Here is a 23,213-nt window from a genome sequence, read left to right as displayed (position 1 = left end):
GCTGCATCACTCTGAATGACTCAAAAATAGACAACAATTTACAGGGATGAAAAAAGCAATAGTAGTATTTTTTATGGGGACGTGGGTGGCGCTGTGGGTAAAACCTCAGCGCCTAGGACTTGCCGATCGCATGGTTGGCGGTTCGAATCCCCGCGGCGGGGTGCGCTCCCGTTGCTCAGTCCCAGCGCCTGCCAACCTAGCAGTTCGAAAGCACCCCTGGGTGCAAGTAGATAAATAGGGACCACTTACTAGCGGGAAGGTAAACGGCGTTTCCGTGTGCTGCGCTGGGTCGCCAGATGCAGCTTGTCACGCTGGCCACGTGACCCGGAAGTGTCTGCGGACAGCGCTGGCTCCTGGCCTCTAGAGTGAGATGAGCGCACAACCCTAGAGCCTGTCAAGACTGGCCCGTACGGGCAGGGGTACCTTTACCTTTACCTTTAGTATTTTTTATGACACAACAGTAGCTAAGTTATAATGCACTGTGCCTATAGCTTTAATAAAACAAACTCCTGAATTTCCAACTTTGTTCTGGCAGCATTCAAGAGCAAAATGTTTTCTGGACTGTATAATTAATTAGCAGGTTAAAGCCATAAACTGCAGGTTAATTGTTGAAATAAGTAAGTAAATAAGTAAAGCAAATCTTGTTGCAACATCAGTAGTACTTTTTACAGTATCCTAGCAAATGGCCAGGACCGGCCCTACTGTTAGACAAATACTGTGGCAACTGCCTCAGGCAGAAGATGTTAGGAGGAAGTGGTGACCATCTGTCCCGGCTATTCCCCTCTGTTGGAGGACAGAGCTGTGTGGCTTCAGGGTTGTTCTTGTCTCTTCTAAGCTATTCTGCTGCCCTCAGATGCAAGGGAGAAATGGGCATCAAAGTAAGATTACACTGCCAGTCCAGTCAGCTTCTGCAAATGGAACAACCCCCAGATTCGCAGCTTTCATTTTCTTTAAAGAATCCCCCCCCCCAGCATTTGTAGAACCTGGGATATGAGGCAAAATGTACAGGAGCTATTCGTCTTTTCTCTTTCTCTCTGTCTCTATCTTTCATCTGCTCCATCCTTTCAGTATGTGGGCCTCTCTGCAACCTGGAAAAATTCTGCAGGCTGGCCCTGCAAGTGGGCACCATAGCCATAATGCTTCAATTTAATTTTATGTTGTTATATTATATTATATTATGTTATAAATATATTTATTATATTTTTATCCCATGTTTTAGGTGAAAATGGACTCCCAGTAATTAAAATTCAGTAAGCAATACCACATAGGGATGCGGGTTGCGCTCTGGTCTAAACCGCAGAGCCTAGGGCTTGCCGATCAGAACGTTGGCGGTTCGAATCCCCGCAACGGGGTGAGCTCCCATTGCTTGGTCCTGCTCCTTCCCACCTAGCAGTTCGAAAGCACGTCAAAGTCAAGTAGATAAATAGGTACCACTCCGGCGGGAAGGTAAAGGGCGTTTCTGTGGGCTGCTCTGGTTCACCAGAAGCGGCTTAGTTATGCTGGCCACATGACCCGGAAGCTGTTTGCAGACAAACACCCGCTCCCTCAGCCTATAGAGCGAGATGAGCGCTGCAACGCCAGAGTTGTCCGTGACTGGACCTAGCGGTCAGGGGTACCTTTACCTATGCAATGCCACTGTCAAGCACCATCTAGGGATGCCAGTGGGGCACACTCAGGGCTCTGGTTTGCATGCAGAATATAAGGCACACCAAGGGGAAGGCCAAGAGTGCGAGTCTTGCAGCACTTTGAAGGCCAACATATCATGGGCACAAGATTTGTAGACTACATCACATGAATCCTACCACAATGAAAATCTGTGGGTGTTCCACAAAAGCTTGTGCTCTTACAAATTTGCTGATATTTAAGGTGCTGCAAGACTTGTTGTTGTTGCTACATAAAAGTGACATGCGGCTTCCCTGTGGGGGAGTGGAGGAACAGAGGAGAAAGATCTGTCATGGATGCATTAACTGAGAGTTCTACATGGCAGGGGATTGGACTAGATGACCCTTGGGATACCTTCCAACTGTACAATTCTATGAATCTTTGACAATGCCCAAAACCTAAGAGTTAAGTTGTTAAACCTTGCACCTCATTGAAACTGGGTAGATCTCCTGCTAGTGTGCTTGCTGATGTGCATGTGGCTTGTGATTGTTTTTTTAAGAGCACGACAATAAAACAGTACTGTCTTCAGGGCTCAGCAATTAAGGCAAATAAAATGCATGACCCATTAAAGTTCTAAGAGGGATGAAAATAGCCCTGTAAGGCATCTAGGCCATAATGCACACAACATATAAATGTGTGCGTATTTTAAAGGAGAATCTGACAAGAAAGTGCAAAGAATAATGAAGGTTCTGCGTGAAACCTACATTTAAAGCACACACCCCAAATCCGGGGAAGTGTAGTTTTCCCTAGGAGAGCTACATTTCCCAGAAGCTTCAGTTCTCAGGATTCTTTGGAGGGGAATTGTTTAACATATGTGGCGTGTCCACAGCCCCACAGCCAGCTGTTCATAGAGGATTAAACATGCACAAAGCCACTGTGTTGTTTTAAATGATTTTCATCGGACGAGCACTTTTAGTGTTTTGAATTGTCCTATTGATTTATTTTTAAAAGGTATTCTGCATTTTATTATTGTAAATCTCTTTGGATGCATGGAGTGATATATGCAAACCTGGTAAACTATCTAGCTGACTATGTGAAAGAGTGGAAGCAAGGGCGTCTTTCCCTTCTGATGTGCAACACTGTGGTTCCCCAAGCTACTCTGCTGCTAATCGCTCCCTGGGCTGCTGTTAGTAACGCAGCAAAGTGGTGCATTTAAGTCTCAGAAGAGCATCCTTCCCAGGTCTCCTCTGCTTCACCTTCTCTCTTTCACCTCCCCTTTTGTTTGTTCACTCTGCGATTCTGGTCCTCCGCCGTTAAGCTGCATTCTGGCGTTTGCTGGGTTTCTCCCTCTGTGTGTGACACTGCATCACACTCTGAAAGAGGCTACGTCAAAAGCTTGCACTGTCCTTCCTCAGCACCCCCACCTTTCTTTCTTGCATCTGCTTCCCTCAGCATCCCCCCCTGTTCAGCAGCTCGGGAATGGTAGATTCCCACCTCCACCACCAGAAGGGAGATGAGATCTAGATGTTGCTGGAATGTAAGAGCATCACCAGACCAGGCTGCAGAGGTTGAAGCGACACACCAGGGAAAGAGCCAGCAAATAATACGTAGCTAGTCAGCTGCTGAGCAGAGGGGCGAAAAATAGCTTTCCTCACTCTCGCTTCTTCCTGCGAAGTGCCATTCTCTCAAGCAGAGGAGCATCAGTCCATAGGAAAACATGACGCAGGGAAAGGTAGGTGGAGATCAGGACCAAATAAACCTTGCTTAATTCTACTAATCAAGCTGGCTTGTAGATGATTGGCATAATTAAGGACAAATGCAATTGTGGTGTTGAATAAATGCAACCTCACCATCTTTGTGTGTTTGTGTACGAGAGCAAATCATCCACCTGCTTGTTCTTTGCACCAAATCCCTGTTGCGAAAGAGAAAAAGCAGCGGCGGCGGGGTGGGGGGGGATGATGTGGGAAGAGGTTGATTGCATGTCACCGCAGGGCTAGTGACAGGATTGCTGTCAATCACCTCCACTTATCCCCTATCATCTCCCCTGGGATTTGTGTTCCTGCCAGCCTTTTAAAAGTGCTCTTGAAACCTTGCAAGAATAAGAAATCCTGTTCTTACTCATTGCAGGAGGTTGAACTGAAGGAGATTAAATGTCATCCATCACCCCCCCCCCCGGCCCTGGCCTCTCCAACCCCCCTGTAAGAAATCAGTTGCCATGTAAAAGCAGCATCAGAGGGGCTTTAAATGCATGTTTTAGTTTTTGCTTCCTGTAGCTGCTGGCTATGATGTAAGCAACAAATCTATGGTGGTTCAATCTTGGATGCTGCTGCAATCGCTTATGTTGTGTGTTCCATAATTCTGGGTCTCACCTGTGCGCAAAGGGAGTTATGTAATAGGGATGAGTTATCCCAAATGCTCCCTTGCTTGTGGAACTGGAATGTGGCCAGCAGGCTGTTGATGTCATGCAATGAGATTCTACTCCCATGCCTATACCAGAGGATACGTATGAAATGCTAAATTTCTTGCACGAAGCTGGACCTAAGAAATCTCCTTTGCAAAGGTCCCCTCCCCTTCTCTTCTGCCTCCCCCTCACCTTCTAGGCACTTGCTCCCTTTGAATTAGGTCACCTCAATCCAGATGGCACCACACTGACGCAACTCCTGGACAACTCCACACACCTCTGATTCATTTTGACGTTGCTGCTGATTGGCTCACATTTTTCAGCTGCCATGTGTTGAGTTGTTATAATTATAGAAAGCTTTTGTGGGGTAGCTGCAAGGCAGCTCTTGCTGCTGTGAAACAGCCTAGGATTCATTAGCATTGTCTTTATGCAGCTGTGCTGTTGATTGTACAGGGTTGGGGTTGGGAACGCCAAATTGAGTGTCCAGCTGCCCTAGGACCTAAATCCTTCTGGGATCAACAGGGTTTATTTTGAATCTGTTATCCAAGATAGTGGTGTCAAGTGATACTGGATCACAGAGTGTGTTGCTTCTGTTGTTTTAAGTATTTTTCACTGCTGTGAGGCATTAGGGAGGATATGTGTTTTTTCTTCAAGCCACAGAAGCAGAGGCATAATTCAAAATGCTATGGGAGCAGCAGGCTGGATTATCCTGCAGTCTACAGGAGGGGTGGGGAACCTTTGACCCACCAGATGCTGCTGAACTACAACTCCATGGGACCCAGGGACAAGGGATGATGGGAGCTGCAATTCGGCAACATCTGGAGGGCCACAGGTTCCCCACCTCTGCATAGCTGTCAAGCGTCCCTTATTTGGAGGGACAGTCCCTTATCCCAGCACCATGTCCCGCTGCTGTCCCTTATTGATGGATGTCCTTTAAATTTCCTGGGTTTCAAAGGAAGCAGCTCCTTTCCCACCCTCCTTGCTGGCCAGGGAGGAGGGAGGCTCCAACTGTGTTGCTTGGCTGCCTGCCCCGCCCCCCTCCGGCCTCCTCTCACCAGCCTCAGCCCCTGGGAGCCCCTCCCCGCCGGGACTGGCAGGAGCCTCGGGCCCTTCCGCCACCATCCTCCTCGCGGCCACCGAACTGAGCATCTCTGCCTGGGGCCTCCCCTCTGCCCGTCACTGCCGCTCCCGCTAGGCCGTACTGCAGTTGTGCCGCTGAAGGACCCGGATGAGATGGGCAGCCTGGCATGGCCTATGAATTGCTGAGGAGCCTTGAGAGGAGAGCGAGGGCAACCATAGAGAAAGCAGTTCCGAGAGAGGAGGAAGAGGAGGAGGCGGAGGTGCGGGCAGGTGTTCCAAGTGCTACAAGGGAAGGACCGCAAACTCTTCTCCCATAGATTTGTAGTGGTAGACTAGCATAGATGGTCCGATCTGCGGGTTTACTTTGGGTGCTATTCCCCCCCTTCCTCCCGCCCCACCAGATGGAATCGTGAGCTGCAGATGGAGCATGAGAGAAAAGATACGGAACTGCAGCAGCATCTTCGTAGCTTGGACCTCGTTTTGCACGAAAAGTGGTTGCTGTTTGTAGTTATTTAATTGCAGTGTTTCATCGGCTGGTGTCTTGAGCAGCAACCTCTGGAAACGAAGGGCTAAAAACCGGCGCTGCTCTCCAAAATTATCTGGTCCCTTTTAACTTTGTATTTCAGCTGGTAGACTAAAATCCCTTATTTTTTGCTGCTGGTCCCTTATTTTCAAGGCTGCTAGTCCCTTATTTTCAAATCTGTAAGTTGACAGCTATGCACCTCTGGTCCACAGATTGAACCTCCTAGATGGCAAGGCTGAGCTTACAGTCTCACAAAAAGCCAGTGGATCAGTCTAGGGGCATGGGTAGGCAAACTAATGCCCGGGGGCTGGATCCAGCCCAATCGTCTTCTACATCTGGCCCTTGGACAATCCGGGAATCAGCATGTTTTTACATGAGTAGAATGTGTCCTTTTATTTAAAATGCATCTCTGGGTTATTGTGGGGCATAAGAATTCATTCATTCCCCCCCTTCAAAATATAGTCTGGCCCCCCACAAGGTCTGAGGGACAGGGGACCCCTGCTGAAAAAGTTTGCTGACCCCTGGTCTAGGGAAATGGACACATCTACAAAACAAAATGGAAGACGACAACTGTGGGGAACCCACTGAGGCCTTTGAGATGTCATTGGACTACAACTTCCACCAGCCACAGCCAGGGATGGTGGGAGTTGTTGTCCAGCAACATCTAGAGGACCACAGCCCCTCGCTTGATATACATGAGGAAACAATGGCTTTCATGAAAAACGTAATGAGGAACCTTTTGCTATAACTCTACTAGTTCCCACTTGCTTCTTTAAAAGCACCACAAAGTTGAGCTTCTGGGTCAGGGACTGGCTGGATGAAGAAGAGTGGTGGGAAGCTCTGGAAGAACCCCCACAGGAAACCTCAGAGGAGGAAGGCTGTGAACCAGGGAACTTGTGGTGGGACATGGAAGATGGGTCAGAGGAAGGAGGAGGGTGGGGTGATGAAGAAGCAACAGGCTTGAGGGAGAGAGAGGAGCCACAGGTAGAAAGCCATTCAAGGGCAGGGCAGGAAGCAGAGGGAAGAAATTCAGGTTCAGGACCTGAAGCAGAGGAGGAAGGGGACAGGAGCTATGGCAGCTTCACGGGAACCGACAGGTCCCACTGTATTAATCTCCCCTCCTGCCCTTGTCTCCAAGGACACACAGAGTTTTGCATGTAGCCAAACAAAGAGCACAGAGGGAACAAGAGGTTAAGGTTGTTTGGAAGACATACATCTAATGAAGAGATTTGGGCTTGCCAATCAGAAGGTTGGCGGTTCGAATCCCTGCGATGGAGTGAGCTTCCATTGCTTGGTCCCTGCTCCTGCCAACCTAGCAGTTTGTAAGCACAAAGTGCAAGTAGATAAATAGGTACCACTCCGGCGGGAAGGTAAATGGCATTTGCGTATGCTGCTCTGGTTCGCCAGAAGCGGCTTAGTCATGCTGGCCACATGACCCGGAAGCTGTCTGCGGACAAACGCCGGCTCCCTCAGCCTATAGAGCGAGTTGAGCACACAACCCCATAGTCGGTCACGACTGGACCTAATGGTCAGGGGTCCCTTTACCTTTACCTTTACCTTAGAAGGTGCAGACAGGCAGTCTTGGCCACTGTGCTCCTGGAGGCAAGCTGTGCCCTGTGGTGCTCTCTGGATGTACTGTATGCTGTTTATCCTAATAAAAAGCTAACTTTACTTCAAGACTCTGAATCTCCGTGCTGACCTGCATATGAACCACCTCTGGCATTAAGGTTCCCTCTTATGACTGTTGGCTAACATGCCATCATTGACAAGAGGTCTTAGGAAAAAATCATTTTCCAAGACCTTACTTGGTGTATATGAGAAATGAGCATGTCCTAAATCTGGGCAGTAGTCAATTTAGTTTACTCAAGGTGGAAAGACTCAGCATTTAGTTCAACCAAGGTTCACCACAGATCCATTGCTTAAACAGTTTTGCCATTCTTACTGGACATGGGAAAGCTGAGAAGGTCAGACCATTCTCTGTATATATGCCCCACCTCTTCTAGTCTAAGAGGGCTGCTGAAGCTCCCTTAGCCATGTGTCCCCTTAAAAAAATACTGGAACTGGAACTTTGTTTTGGTTGCCTCCTCTTTGTCCCATATAAAACACATGAGGGTTTTTTTAATTTATTTTCTTAAAAATAAAAACAAAAAAATTAATGTTCAATTTCCTATTTTGCTCTGCAGCTCTCCGTGAATAACAAGCCTGCAAACTCTGAAGGGCAGCAGGCAGATGCAGACAAGAAGGACAACACAAACGTCCCATCAGCTCCTCCAACATACGAAGAGGCGACCTCAGCAGAAGGATTGAAATCAGGGGCATTTCCTCCACCTCTGACCGTTCCTCTCCATCCAGCTTGGGCGTATGTGGATCCCAGTGAGTTTTCGCTTTCTCTTAGAATACAACTCTATGAATTTAATCAGACTTACTTTTGAGTAGATACACATAGTCTTGCACTGCTATTGACTTCTTACCCTGCATGAGTATTTGAGTATTTGTGGTGTCATTATGCAGTTATATGCAATTATTTATTTATAAAAATATTCATATCTATCTATCTATATTTAATTAAAATGACTGCATTAATTCATAGCTTTGTGGATACGTTGGGAGCTCCTCCACTGCTACCTTTGTGGAAACTCTATAAATTATGTACTAGTTGTTAAGAGAACTGGGAGATTTGATTTCTCACAGCTCCGTATAAACTTGCCATTCTCTCTTGTTTCCCTGACTGAGGAGTCAAGAAGGGACAGTTTAATATCTTGTTGATATTTTGCTCTATGTTTGCTGGATTTTCTAAATTCTACAGACATTCTCCTTTGCTCAGTTAACATATATGTTCTTTTTATTGCACCATCTATTTCATAAATGTGTATTTATATGGAAAATGTTCGTTGTCATGTGCTTGCTGAAACATTACACTCAAACCAATTTAGGTTTTAAATGTTTACAGTGAACATGACTTTGTGTTTGAAAGCTTGAAATCCTCATTGTGTGAATGTATTCCTGCAATGAAAATAAAAATAATGTCCAGTTTTAAAATTCCCTGCACAGTACAAAGGGAACTGAGGAGTATCTAGGAAAGTACAACAAGCTATAAATCAACAAAACTTGGTGGTGGTAGTGGGGGAGAAAAGTACATTTAAATTAAATTTTGGTTTGAAAATAAAGATTTAGAGGATGGATTGTAAGTAAAAATGAGCAGTCAAATCCAGATGGTTTTCCCCAGTTTGACAAAGGGACTCTGGCTAACTGTAGAGCACAGATAAAATCCACAGGTAACAAGAGATCATTTCTTTCCATGTGAAAAAGCAAGAATGAGTGATTCATTCCACTGGTTTTTGAAATTCACAATAGGAAACAGATTAAGGTCGAAATCCTAACCCCCACTTACCTGGGAGTATGCCTCATTGAAGTTTTGAGATTTACTTCTGAGTAGAACATGGTTAGGCTTGCAATCAATGCGTATAGGCTCCCTCTAGCAACAAACACTTCAGAAATTTAAAAAGCAGAGAGGCATCTATTGGGACACTGGGAATTCTACATCAGTGATATGTAAATAATGTATATTGCAAAACAATTTATGCATCTATATATGTATCATGTGAGCATGTTTAAAAAATATTTTCAGTTTCATGAGCTAAGATGAAAAGCATTTATAGCAGGCTTCCTCAACCTCAGCCCTCCAGATGTTTTTGGCCTACAACTCCCATGATCCCTAGCTAGCAGGACCATTGGCCAGGGATGATGGGAATTGTAGTCTCAAAACATTCGGAGGGCAGAGGTTGGGGAAGCCTGATTTATAGCAAGAGTCCGTGCTGCAATAGGGCTTGAATGGGTGGACAGAAGAAAATCTGTTTGATAGTCCATTTTCAATGGATTCCTTGGACATCCCTAATCTTGCCCCAAGAAATTCTCAGTGAGGAAGCCAAGGCCCTAGAGGTTGGGTGAGTTCATCTGCTACCTGAAGGTTCCAGTCCTGTGCCATCACAATGATGTCACCAAGGAGGGGCATACAGCCTTTCAGAATGGTTACTCTCCCATTGATCTTCACATCTGCTTCTGGGTGCTGGAGCCTTCAGAGGACAATGGACATGTTTTTGCTACGTAAAAGCAGCAATAAGAAGAATACGCTAGAGAAATACAGTAAATGCGAATTTTCAGCTACTTAATTTATAGCCTAGATCTTAATGTTCCAATGGGTGTTGGGAGTTTAATACAAGGTCCAACTGAGTGACCATGAAAAGGTCTCAGTGAATGTTGGCTTTGGTTCAGGCGCTTATTCATTCATTGATTCATTCCCCTCCCATCACCCTAAGGTCCCAGGCTGGGTTACGTAACACAACAGTAAAGCACAATATTAAAATCAGTTTTAAACAATTTACAGTCACAAAAATAAGGTGGGTCCTAAAAATATACACCTTAAGTGTCCCCCAGGGCGGCAGTGTCATTTGATGGTTCTTAATATGAATGCCCTGATTCCACAGAAGTTTGCTGCATAAAGCTTGCAACACAGTGGTGGAATCTAGTTACCAGCAAACCTGGGTTTAGGGTTGAATAGCGGGTGATAATTCAGAAAAGCAAAGGTATATTATTCACCTTTATCACTTGTGGGGTGCCTCAGGGTTCTGTCCTCTCCCCCATGCTTTTCAACATCTACATGAAGCCGCTGGGAGAGATCATCAAGGGGTTTGGGCTGGGTGTCCATCAAAATGCCGATGATACCCAGCTCTACTTCTCTTTCAAATCAGAACCAGTGAAGGCAGTGAAGGTCCTGTGTGAGTGCCTGGAGGCGGTTGGAGGATGGATGGTGGCTAATGGATTGAGGTTGAATCCTGACAAGACAGAAGTACTGTTTCTGGGGGACAGGAGGCGGGCAGGTGTGGGGGATTCCCTGGTCCTGAATGGGGTAACCGTGCCCCTGAAGGACCAGGTGCACAGCCTGGGAGTCATTTTGGACTCACAGCTGTCCATGGAGGCACAGGTTAAATCCGTGTCCAGGGCAGCTGTGTACCAGCTCCATCTGGTACGTAGGCTGAGACCCTATCTGCCCGCGGACTGCCCCGCCAGAGTGGTGCATGCTCTGGTTATCTCCCGCTTGGACTACTGCAATGCGCTCTACGTGGGGCTACCTTTGAAGGTGACCCGGAAACTACAACTAATCCAGAATGCATCAGCCAGACTGGTGACTGGGAACGGCCGCCGAGACCATATAACACCGGTCTTGAAAGACCTGCATTGGCTCCCAGTACGTTTCCGAGCACAATTCAAAGTGTTGGTGCTGACCTTTAAAGCCCTAAACGGCCTCGGTCCAGTATACCTGAAGGAGCGTCTCCACCTCCATCGTTCTACCCAGACACTGAGGTCCAGCACCGGGGGCCTTCTGGCGGTTCCCTCACTGCGAGAAGCCAAGTTACAGGGAACCAGGCAGAGGGCCTTCTCGGTAGTGGCGCCCTCCCTGTGGAACGCCCTCCCACCAGATGTCAAAGAGAACAACAACTACCAGACTTTTAGAAGACATCTGAAGGCAGCTCTGTTTAGGGAAGCTTTTAATGTTTGATGTATCATAGTATTTTAATATTCTTTTGGAAGCCGCCCAGAGTGGCTGGGGAAACCCAGCCAGATGGGCGGGGTATAAATAATAAATTATTATTATTATTATTATTATTATTATTATTATTATTATTATTATTATGTCTCCCTCTCAAAGCACTCATTCTGGGTGACCAGCATTAAACCACTCCAACGATTCCAATATACACAGAGCTGGAACAAGGCATTTGGCTACTGGGGGCAAGCAACCAAATAGCAATCCCAATGGCTGTAAAATGATGCAGAACAATCATAATGTTAATAATCCGAATAATCCAAATGTTGCTGCTATTTTTGGTATCCCCAAATCAGGTGACTGAGATGGGCTGCCTCACTCAGCCTAATGCTAGGGGTGGCTTTGAGTAGCATTGCGATTAATGAATATTTTGTTTTGCTGCGGTGGGTTAGAAATCTAATGGACATAATTCTTTTTCATTTGACATGTTCTAATCTTCTTCCTGGAGTATTGCAAGTGGCCTAGTTTCAATATTTGCCCAAATTGATTCTGACCACAATGAACCCTATTTTGATAACCAAAGTATCCTATTGTTTTTTGAGGTCCCTTAGAATTAGGAATGTACGGCAACTCTAGGAAGGGGGTATTAATCGGAGGGAATTCTGTATGATACTTCCTCAAAAACTGCACATCTTGAACCTCTCTGACGTTGGTGAAACATCATTAGAGAGAGACTGCCCGCAAGCTGGAAAGGGTGGTTTAGAATTAATAAGCCCCCAAGCTCCTTATCTGCAGCTCCCTTAAGACATTTAAACCTTGTTCATCTTTGCTTCCAGCCTGCTGCTTCACAACAGTTAAGTGTATCTGGAAATGAAGTTGGGCTTAGTAACAAAGAGCAGCAAGTTGCAATAGCCTATATAAATTCACAGAGGGATTGCATCACGGGTTGTTGACCACTAAAAGCCCGTGCAATTAAATTTTTACAATTTTACATGCTTGACAATCCAGGCTCCCTCTCTCAAAAATCTAGCATCTTTTATGGAAGAGAAGGGACCAAATGTCCAGTTTCCTCCCTGCCAAAAGTAGGAGGCCCAGCCACGCCCTCCCCTACCTACTTTTGCAAGTCAATTTATGCTATTGCAGAGCAGATCATAATGTCCTACAAGCATAAAGGCAACCTACGCATGAAATAAAACCATATGGCCAATTGTTCCTAGGTCACTACCAGTTTAGCCTGTAGGTGGTTACAATATAGAAGCAATGCGGCCGCGAGCTGGTGGCTTGAAAGCAAAACAATGGGAATGTTGGGACTGTTCCGTGGGAAACAGAGGGACAGTCAATTCACAGTGCGAAGCACCGGAATTAGCTCAGAGTGTAATATGAGCTGTACAGGAAGTACAGGAGGAGTTTGTCTCTCGGCTGTTGGAGTTTGAAGAGAGCAGACGTGTTTTCTGTAACGCTGCAAAGACAGAAATAAAGGCATGTAAATACGTTTCTGTCTATCTCTTTCCCCTGCCCGGGGGGGGGCAGGAAAGAGGGGGTGTGTTCTTCTCACGCTGAGAAGGATCGCCTATCGCGACCTAGCCTGTATCCTGCCGGGGAATGCAGACAGGGAGGTCAACCGGAGATCAAGCCGGGTGCCTGGAGAGTGGCCAGTTTCTCCTGATAAAGGCTTGATTCCCAACAGTTGAGGACTGCATGTTTGAAGGTTCCTTGCAATTTAAGAGTCCTGATAGAAGTTCTGGACCAAATGATTCATATGGAAAGTTTGGTCCAGATAGTAAGTTAACCACAAAAAAGATGTAGCTCCAGGTAACAGCATCATGCCGGCAAAACTACAAGGTAGCGTAGAGCAGGACTGAGCAGGAGGTAGATGGCAAACTGCTGGTATGGCTTACAGTATACCAGATGTATGGTATAATACTACTACTGGTATTGTTTCTGGATGGCTTGAAGTAGATGGGCAAGGGTTTCCTACTCTCTTAGGGGGCTCAGAGGAAATGGTGTGGCAGTGGGGAACTACAGCTGCCTCATTCTGCCTAATATTGTCTGCTGATCCATTTCTAAGTCCAGTTCAAAGTCCTGTTGGCGACTGTGAATGCTTTAAGGGGGCTGGATATCGTAAGGGCTGCTGCTTCTGTTATGACTCCACCTGACTCCTAAGCCGTCCAGCACTTTATTTCGCACCTCTGGCTGAGAGGTGTTACCTTTGGATAATACCAACTTGTGGAAATCCATGGCTTAAGACTATCCATTTACCTTCCTCTCTATCTGCCTGTTACTATTACAGTACTTTATAAAAACCAGAGTCACAACTACCGTATAAGACGCACCAGACCATAAGACGCACCTTATATTCTGAATCCCAGAAGCCAGAAAAGCAAGAGGGATCACTGCACAGCAATCCATCTTGCTGTTCTGTCTTCAGCGATAGCTGCGCAGCCTGCATTCGCTCCATAAGACGCACACACATTTCCCTTTACTTTTTAGGAGGGGGAAAGTGCGTCTTATAGAGCGAAAAATATGGTAATTATTGATTTGGTTTTACTGTTACTCTTGCTGACAAATATACCCACAACGTAACTGGCTGTGTTTAAATTCTTTGTGTATAAATTCTTTATACATCATATAAACATAACTCTTTTCACATTATCTAACTGAGTAGAAGCAATTAAGGACCAACATTTAGAACATGAAATACAAATAGATCAGTTTTTATATACGTAATGTCCAAATAGAAGCTTTTATGCTCCATGTACAGTGGTACCTCGGGTTACATACATGCTTCGGGTTACAGATGCTTCAGGTTACAGACTCTGCTAACCCAGAAATAGTACCTCGGGTTAAGAACTTTGCTTCAGGATGAGAACAGAAATTGTGCTCTGGTGGCGCGGCAGCAGCGGGAGGCCCCATTAGCTAAAGTGGTGCTTCAGGTTAAGAACAGTTTCGGGTTAAGAATGGACCTCCAGAACGCTCTATAAGATGCACCAGACCACAAGACGCACCTAGTTTTTGGAGGAGGAAAACAAGAAAAATATATATTCTGAATCTCAGAAGCCAGAACAGCAAGAGGGATCACTGCGCAGTGAAAGCAGCAATCCCTCTTGCTGTTCTGGCTTCTGGGATAGCTGTGCAGCCTGCATTCGCTCCATAAGACGCACACACATTTCCCCTTACTTTTTAGGAGGGAAAAAGTGAGTCTTATAGAACAAAAAATACGGTACTTTCTTAACCCGAGGTACCACTGTATGCACAAATGAAACAGTTTTTTTAAACGTAATGTCCAAACAAAAGCTTTTTGTGTTCCACAAAAATACAAGTGTCAAACCTAACAACTTTAAGGAGCAGTACTTGCAAAAGATGAACTTTTCCTTGTAATGTTCCACACCTGCTTTTGCAAAGTAAGGTTGTTGTATGCACGTTGTCGGTGTATTTGTTAGTTGAATTTACGTAACTATCGGTTTGATAGTGTTGTGTTACTCTTGCTGAATCACATTGGAGTTTGCTGGTGGCTGTTTTATTTGTAGTGCTTGAATCTGAATTGCTGTTGTTTTCAAATGATGGCTTGTTAGCCATCTCGGAATCCTGTATGGATGAAAACATGGGGTAAAATAATTTGGCTAAGCTGCAGAGCAGGGAGGGCTAGTGCGGTGCCCTCCAAGTGTTTGAGGCCAGCATAGTCCATGGTCAGAAATGATGAGAGCAATAACTGGAGAGCATCATACTGGTTGCTTCGGCTATAGTGTAGCTACCTGGTTCAAATACTGTACATAACTTCTATATACAGTGGTGCCCCGCAAGACGAATGCCTCGCAAGACGGAAAACTTGATAGACGAAAGAGTTTTCCGTTTTGGAGGTGCTTCGCGAAACGAATTTCCTATGGGCTTGCTTCGCAAGACGAAAATGTCTTGCGAGTTCCTGCGGGTTTTTCCCCTCCCCCCTTTTTCTAAGCCGCTAAGCCGCTTATCAGCTGATCCAATAAGCCGATAAGCCGCTAAAAGCCGCTAATAGCGCTAATCCGCTAATCCGTCAATGGGCTTGCTTCGCAAGACGAAAAAACCGCTAGACGAAGAGAATCACAGAACGGATTCTTTTCGTCTTGCGAGGCACCACTGTACTCAGAGTCGAGAGTGGATTTCATGCTCTTTATTCAGCTCATAGTGGTGAGGAGCAATGAAAGTCCCCTCAAAGTATCTGCTTTATATACATTATTTACACAAAGGGCTGCACGTGATTGGCTAATTCCAGAATTCTCCTGTAGGCCGATCAGGTTGTGGATTCACTTCCATCTGGAGCCGGATTGGGTGGCTCCTGCAGACCAATCATACTGCTGCATTGTTCTAGGACCAATCAGACTGCTGCATTCTGAATTTTATTGTTCTAGGACCAATCAGACTGCTGCATTTTGGATCCTATTGTTCTAGGACCAATCAGACTGCTGCATTTTGGATCCTATTCAACTCAGAACATAACAACAGCAATAGAAAACAGAGTGAGCCTTGCACCAAACAAGCAAATCTTTCACCATTTTAAACCAAATAACATTGGAAGTTAGGCAAGGAAGCATCTTGAATTCAATGTTTTCATTGTGTAGTGGTGCCTTGGGTAAAGTACGAACTCTGTAAATGAAGCAGACTGTTGTATCTTGGCCAAATTTGTCCCTTGCGTGGATAGAGTTGTCATAATAGGTGATGTCAAGATGGTATAGTCTGAGACAATTAAACCAAGCTGTGGGATTTCTTCTGCATGGGGAGTAAAGGAGAAATATTCCCTGGGAGACCCACCTCATATGCTCACAAGAAGACTTAATGCTCAGTAATAGGAAAAGCCTCAGCCCCACAGCTGAAAGATAAAGGGCTAACCTGAGCCCTAATTGCAATATCTATATAGCCTATGATATGTATAGACACATAACATTTTGTAGCAAAATGTCTGTCCTGATTGGCTATGGCGGAGAAGAGGCAACTGTACTGCAGTATTTCCTGGAGGCAGTAAAATGTATCTCTGCATTTTCTGCACACATATATGTATTATTACCCACTATCACTCAGTGATAGGAGAAGGGATTTCAAAGGTACAATCACCGGAATGCCTTTAATTTTATGAACCCGCCCATGTATTAAGATCTTTAAAGCAGCTTCTTCTCCAGTTATAGGTGGAATACAATATGTATACAGTGGTACCTCGGGTTAAGTACTTAATTCATTCTGGAGGTCCGTTCTTAACCTGAAACTGGTCTTAACCTGAAGCACCACTTTAGCTAATGGGCCTCCCGCTGCTGCCGCGCCGCTGCTGCACGATTTCTGTCCTCATCCTGAAGCAAAGTTCTTAACCCGAGGTACTATTTCTGGGTTAGCAGAGTCTGTAACCTGAAGCTTATGTAACCTGAAGCGTATATAACCCAAGGTACCACTGTTTTAAAAAGATAGGCCCTTTGCTGTGCTGGCTCTTCAGCTATGGAATGCTCTCCTGTGGGAGGTATGCGTAGCGTCAGTTCTATATTCTGTTTGGCACCTTAAAAAATAATAATAAACTTTTAAAAAATAAATAAATTTCAAAGACATTTTTAAATATTGTTGTGTTTTTGGTCCCCTCAATTTTATTATAATTTTGTTGAATTTCTTTTGAGTTCATTTACACTATTTTAATACTGCACTGCATATTTCAAGTGTTTACCTATACAACTCTGTAATCTACTTTTGGATGAAGGCATGGTTTATGCATTCTTAAAATTAATAAGTATGTATTTTATTTTTTTTCTAATCTCCCCCATTATTTTCAAAAGAGATATTGGGGTCATGGTGAATGAAAATGCTCAGTGAAAATATCAACTCAGCTCAATATATGATGGCAATAAAGAAAGGCAACTTTCATTCTGGATGTTAGTAGGAAAGGGTTTGAAAATAAAATGAACCACTATCATAATGGCATCATATAAATCTATGGTGCAGTCACTTTTGAAATACAGTGTACTGTGCTGGTCATTCCATCTCAGAAAGGATTATTGTAAAGTTGGAAAGGGGCAGGAAACAGGTGAATTACCTTCCTTATGAAAAAAGACTAAAGTGTGTGTTGTTTTCAGTTTAGAGGGGGGGAATCACAAGGGATACATGGTAGAGGTTTGTCACAGTGTAACAACACTGAATAGGTGTTGGTATCTTGTTGCTATATTTCTTCAAAATCTTTAAATGTGGGTTTCATTAACAATTATCCAGGGATAACAGCCAATCTGAATGTTTATTCAAGGAACAATGGAAAATTCACATTAAACCAAAGTCTGAGACAAATGAGATTCGAGCTGATCTCTCGAGTCCATTCCCACAAAGGATAGGGGGGGAAATCTAATCCAGTTCACATTAAAAAGTGCACTTAGCTAATTCACACTTTCTGAAAACAACACACAAACTGAAGCAGAGCCTGCCTTCAAAATTCGCACTTCTCTGAATATTGCAGTGCAGTTGTCCAGCTAAGTAATGTGTACAAAAAGGCATACACTAGTATAAAGTTTACACACCCACCCACCCACACCAAGCACATTTTGTTCAGAACTGGAAAGTCCTGTGAAATGTCCTCTTTCTTGGGACTTTCACATGATCCTGAGAGTACAAAGTCTACCTGGGCTCCCCAGGCCCTGTGGCCTTTTGATCCTATTTTGTGTTTCTTTGGTAAGAACTGGAACATGCAATTTTCATTGTTTTGCTGGGTTTGTTTTGCTGAGTTTGCTGGGTTTGCTACTCCCCCCCCTTATATCTTTGATCTATGATACTGTCACCTGTGACATCTTTTTAAACTGTTCATCTTGAAGATGGTAACTTTCCATTCACTTCACCCTCAAAAGGGAATCAAATGTTGGCCTTTTCCCCCAACCTGCAGAGAATATGTTTTGGTCCCCATTAACAGAAGCCACAGTCTAACCAAATACTCCAGCTTAATGCACTGGCGCAGTTCACACATCACACATGTTTTCTAGTAACATGCTGATCTGGGCCACTTTGCTTATGCCTGCTAGCACATGGGAGAGACAAACCATTATCTCTTGCTTAGCATCACATCTAAAGCTAGAGATTTGGCTTGTTTTGCTCAGTGAAGAACAAAGTATTGTCTTCTCAGAGACAAATTTGGCAAAACGTGGGTGGATCTTTGTCTGATATGCTGATACAGAATCAATGAAATATACAAGTCTCATTCAATGTTGCTGGCTAAATCCAGGGAACATAAATGGTAACCATTTTATAATGTCTGAAGAAAGCTTATGTATCAACAAGAAGTAAGTAAGTTTGGGGGTTTTGTTTATTTTTGTTTCGTTTTGCAAAGGCCTTTGGTTTTATGACATAAAGTTCATTCATACCTGCTCCTTTTTGTGTGGTAGAACATTAAAAAAAGGTAAAGGACCCCTGATAGTTAAGTCCAGTCGTGAACAACTCTGGGGTTTTGGCGCTCATCTCGCTTTACTGGCCAAGGGAGCCGATGTTTGTCTGCAGACAGTTTTCCCAGGTCATGTGGCTAGCATGACTAAGCCGCTTGTGGCAAAACCAGAGCAGTGCATGGAAACACTGTTTACCTTCCCGCCGGAGTGGTACCTATTTATCTAGGTTGGCAGGAGCTGGCATTGTGTTTTTGTTAATGACAGTTGAATACACAGATACTGACTTGTCATAGAAAACATCATCTGACTTGCTGCAGACTTGGGGAAACCAGTGACAGAGTGTCCTAGTGGCGTTAACATGCCTGGAAGATTTTGTGCTGCTTTGAAGAGACATGGGCCCTACATGCGCCCAGGAGAGCAGTGGGGCAAAACTTGACTTGTCTTACTTTCCATCCTTTTCAGGCTCCAGTCCCAACTATGGCAGTGGATTTTCGGGGGACACTGAGACACTCACAACTTTCAGCTGGGATGACCGCAGTGTACGCAGGGTGTTCATTAGGAAGGTAATGTCTTTTACAGTCAACCTTCCTCCATACTGTATGGAACAAGGGTGTGCAACATGCTTCTTGCTCTAGGCTCACTTATAATAAGAAGAGGAGTTTGGACTTGATATCCCGCCTTTCACTCCCCTTAAGGAGTCTCAAAATGGCTAACAATCTCCTTTCCCTTCCTCCCCCACAACAAACACTCTATGAGGTGAGGCTGAGAGACTTGAGAGAAGTGTAACTAGCCCAAGGTCACCCAGCAGCTGCATGTGGAGGAGCAGGGAAGCGAACCCGGTTCACCAGATTACGAGTCCACCACTCTTAACCACTACACCATGCTGGCTCCTATCCAGTTTGCCTCCCTATCCAGTTACATGTGGGTGGGAGTGGGGTTGGAGACCTATGGGTGTGATCCCATATAGGCCACAGGACTTTGCGTTTGTGTCACTGGTGTGTGTCATGTGAACTCCCTTCAAGAAACATAGCTGATGTATAAGGAATTAAGTATAAATAGATTAATAGAATATTAAAGGAAAAAATAAGGTTAGAATGTTAAGATAATTATAGGATAGAAAACAGAGGAAGATGGAAAGGAATTGTTGAAACAATTAACAGAAGTGGAATACGAAAAGGGAGGTGTGAGGAGGTCGTTGAAATAAGTGAATGAAAGATAAGATATTGAAATTATTTGATGTGTTTTAAATTGCTTTTGTTTTGTTTTGTTAGTTTAATGTGTTAGTGTTTTGTGTTAGTGTTATGTAGTGTTTTTGCATTGTATTGTATTGTCCATTCTTTATTTTGTTGTTTTTTGTAGTGTTTAAATTGTTGGAAAAGCAATAAATATTATTTTTAAAAAAGAAAGAAACATAGCTGATGGATAGGGCTATGCAGATTGCGTTGATTCTTAATGGCTCACATCCCACAAGGAAGGATTGTGTCTAACTATGGGCTGAATTCAACGAAGTTTTTGCACTATTGGAAACCAGCACAATTAGGCCCGCTGTTGCAGCAGGATTTGCCCTGTGCAGTTGCTCAGGAGGTTCAGGAGAACCTCCACAATGAGTGGGGGGAGGAAGAGGGAGAATCAATTTTGCACTGATGGAACGATTGCCTTAGCACAGTGTTGAATTCTACCTTTTTTTCCTAAGCATCAGCCATGCTTATTTGATCCTTTCCCCCCCCCAATTTTAGGTTTACAGCATCCTTTTGATTCAGCTTCTTGTTACAGTTGCCATTGTGGCCCTCTTCACCTTCTGGTAAGTCTCTGGCCCACCAAGAAGCCTTTTGCTTTAGGTGCCTTTTGTGCTTTGGCTAATGTTTCCTAATGGTAGTACTGCTCCCGTATTATTTCTTCCTGTGCATGGGGAATAAAAGGAGCAAACTATGCATGACTTTCTGACTTGTGGACTATCCTGCGAACGTCTAAGTCCATGGACTTGCATTCAAGCTGACACACTTGATTGATGATATATTATTTATTTGTTTTACTGTGTGTCTGGAGCCTTAAACAGAATGATAGCAGACTATAGGAAGGTATTAATAGCTTCCCTCAAAATTTCTGGGATATTTTAACCAAAGAGGAGCATCCACAATGGCCTTGAACATTGCTTTCAGGAGTAGCCAGTGTGGTACCCACCAGATGCTGTCGGACTCCTACTCCCATTGGCCCATCCAGCATGACTAATTGCAAAGCATGATGGGAGTTGCAGTTCACATTTGGAGGGTGCCATCTTGGCTACCCCTGCTCTAGGTGAGAATTGGTAGCACCTAGGGATGGATGGATCTGTCAGTTTCTGGTTCTCTCAGTTTCTCATTTCTCCAATCATAAATTCTCATTATTCCTAACAAACATATTTTTGTGTGCAGTTTTGACTAAGGTACATATTTTTTGCAGGCAATTTCTCCTAATATAATGCATTTTTGTGTGTTACTTTCATGAACATATTCATTTTTTATGCACATTTCCCCATAATATATGCCTTCTTTTGTAAACATTGGGTGCTTGGAGACCTGCACTGCAAATTTTGCCTAAGTGCAAATTTCAAAGGGCGACTTGTGTTTCGCTTCTCGCATTGTTTCAGAAAGTGTGGATTTGATCAATTCGGCTTTATATGCAAACTGAATTGAATTGCTCCTCCATCCTTAGTGGCAGCTCCATTCAAAAGCTATATGTTCCAACAATATGTATCAAGAATGACGGGAATCTCATACATTAGAGTCTGTGGAATCAGTGAAATTTGTTGAAAACATTCACAGCCTGTCTTTCTACATGCTCAAGCTGGCTCACAAAACTAAGATAAAATCAAATAATAATAATAAAAATTTTTATTATTTATATCCCGCCCTCCCCAGTCGAAGTCGGGCTCAGGTCAGCTAACAACAATAAAATACTACAACATTCTAAAATCATTTCATTATAAAATTAATTCAAATCAAATTGATGGCAACCATTAAGCTAAAGTTCTGTGAAAAGGAGGGAGCCAGGCTGTGCCCTGACAAAAGGCCTGGTGGAACAGTTCTGTCTTGCAGGCCCTGTGGAAAGATGTCAAGTCCCGCATGGCCCTAGTCTCTTGTGACAGAGCATTCCACCAGATCAGAGCCACTGCCGAAAAAGCCCTGGCTCTAGTTGAGGCCAGCCTAACCTCTCTGTGGCCTGGGACCTTCAGGATGTTTTTATTTGAAGACCGTAAGTTCCTCTGTGGGGCATACCAGGAGAGGCGGTCCCGTAGGTACGAGGGTCTTAGGCCGTAAAGGGCTTTAAAGGTTAAAACCAGCACCTTAAACCTGATCCTGTACCCCACCGGGAGCCAGTGCAGCTGGTGTAGCACTGGGTGAATGTGATCTTGCAGGGAAGACCCCGTAAGGAGTCTCGCTGCGGCATTCTGCACCTGTTGGAGTTTCTGGGTCAGTCTCAAGGGCAGCCCCACATAGAGTGATAGAAATATGGGTGTATGTTCTTTGTTCTTTTGTGAAGGGAGCACCCCTGACCTTCATGCCACACTGTTCAGGGCCCATGAGGTGGGGTGAAGCAGCTGCCTCGGGTGGCCCAAACCCAAGAGGTGGTGCCTCCATGAGTGCTTCCCTGCCTCTGCCACTGGCTTCTGGTGAGACCTTGCTGAAATCTCACAAGATCTCGTGGAGTGCATGAGATTCCCCTGGAAACTGCTGCTACCACTTCACAGGCACTGCTGTACCACCTTGGTAAGGGAGGCTTCAGTGGTGGGGCGGAGTGACAGCACAGTGGCACATTCCCATTTCGTCTCAGGCAGCAAAACCCCCTCCCTGGGTGAGATACATTGGAGATCACCCTCTCTTTGTCCCTAGCAGCTGTATCTGGAAGAAGAAAGCATTAGGACTTTGCAACACCGTTTGGTGCACTTTTATTCATAGCCTCGGTTTTCAGCGGCCACCTGTCTGATGCTCAAATAGCAGAGGTGGTGGATGCAAAGGCTTACCTGAATCAAATTGCATGTCACATGAATAATACATTGGTATCGCTTGAGACTTTTCAAGCCATTTAATCACCTGGCTACAAAGCCAACAGCCATTTCCCTGAAGTAGAATAAAGCAAATAAATCGATGTCATTATGCTGATTGTGATGCCCACTTCAATTATTTTTGAGGCTGTGTGGAAACTGAGAGCATTGGCCCCACCCCGCCCCTTTCCCCAAACACTGGGTGGTTTAAGCAGTGCTTGCTGTTTGCAGGGTCTTGCTCAGTAAGTACATGAAGCATTTATTTCCCACAAATCGGTGTATAGCTGCACAGAAAAAATGGCTCAGAATAAGCCCCTCCTAGCACTGTCGATAGTCCATTCCTTTGCACTGATGCTGGGGTGAGTGACCCGGTTCTCCAGTGCTAACACAGCAGCAGCCTGTTACACAAGATACTAAGAACATTCTGACTAGACCCAGATCTGATACGGCCCTGTAACTAGACTCAACATCAGGGTGGCTTGCTTTTTTTTTTGTTTTGTTGGCCAACCTCCCTGAGGTCACATGGCAGCGGTGGGTGTGGCTAATCATATTCTCATGCAAACTGCTTATATGCATGTACACACAGTCAGATACACACCCAGGACCCCTTTTCGGGTAAACCATGCAGATCACATGATACTGCAACCTCTCTGCTCATCAGATGATCGATCTGA

At 44.7% G+C, this 23,213-nt stretch overlaps 1 protein-coding gene across 2 annotated transcripts in view; it reads left to right on the top strand.

The window, feature by feature from the left end:
- The first annotated feature begins 2,926 nt into the window (after positions 1-2,926).
- Positions 2,927-23,213, top strand: part of FAIM2 (Fas apoptotic inhibitory molecule 2) — a 43,254-nt gene continuing 22,967 nt past the window's right edge. The window contains exons 1-4 of one of the 2 annotated variants that reach the window (XM_082206311.1): positions 2,927-3,334; positions 7,790-7,979; positions 18,981-19,081; positions 20,255-20,319. In XM_082206311.1, coding sequence (XP_082062437.1) covers positions 3,320-3,334; positions 7,790-7,979; positions 18,981-19,081; positions 20,255-20,319 — 371 coding nt within the window. In that variant the 5' untranslated portion in view covers positions 2,927-3,319. Of the gene's footprint in view, positions 3,335-7,789; positions 7,980-9,613; positions 9,750-18,980; positions 19,082-20,254; positions 20,320-23,213 lie in introns of those variants that run through there. The other variant, XM_082206312.1, reaches the window with a different exon arrangement.

The sequence above is a fragment of the Podarcis vaucheri genome, assembly GCF_965113315.1.
Source record: "Podarcis vaucheri genome assembly, chromosome: 2".
Classification (NCBI taxonomy): domain Eukaryota; kingdom Metazoa; phylum Chordata; class Lepidosauria; order Squamata; family Lacertidae; genus Podarcis; species Podarcis vaucheri.
This window is presented reverse-complemented; position numbering and strand designations above follow the sequence as displayed.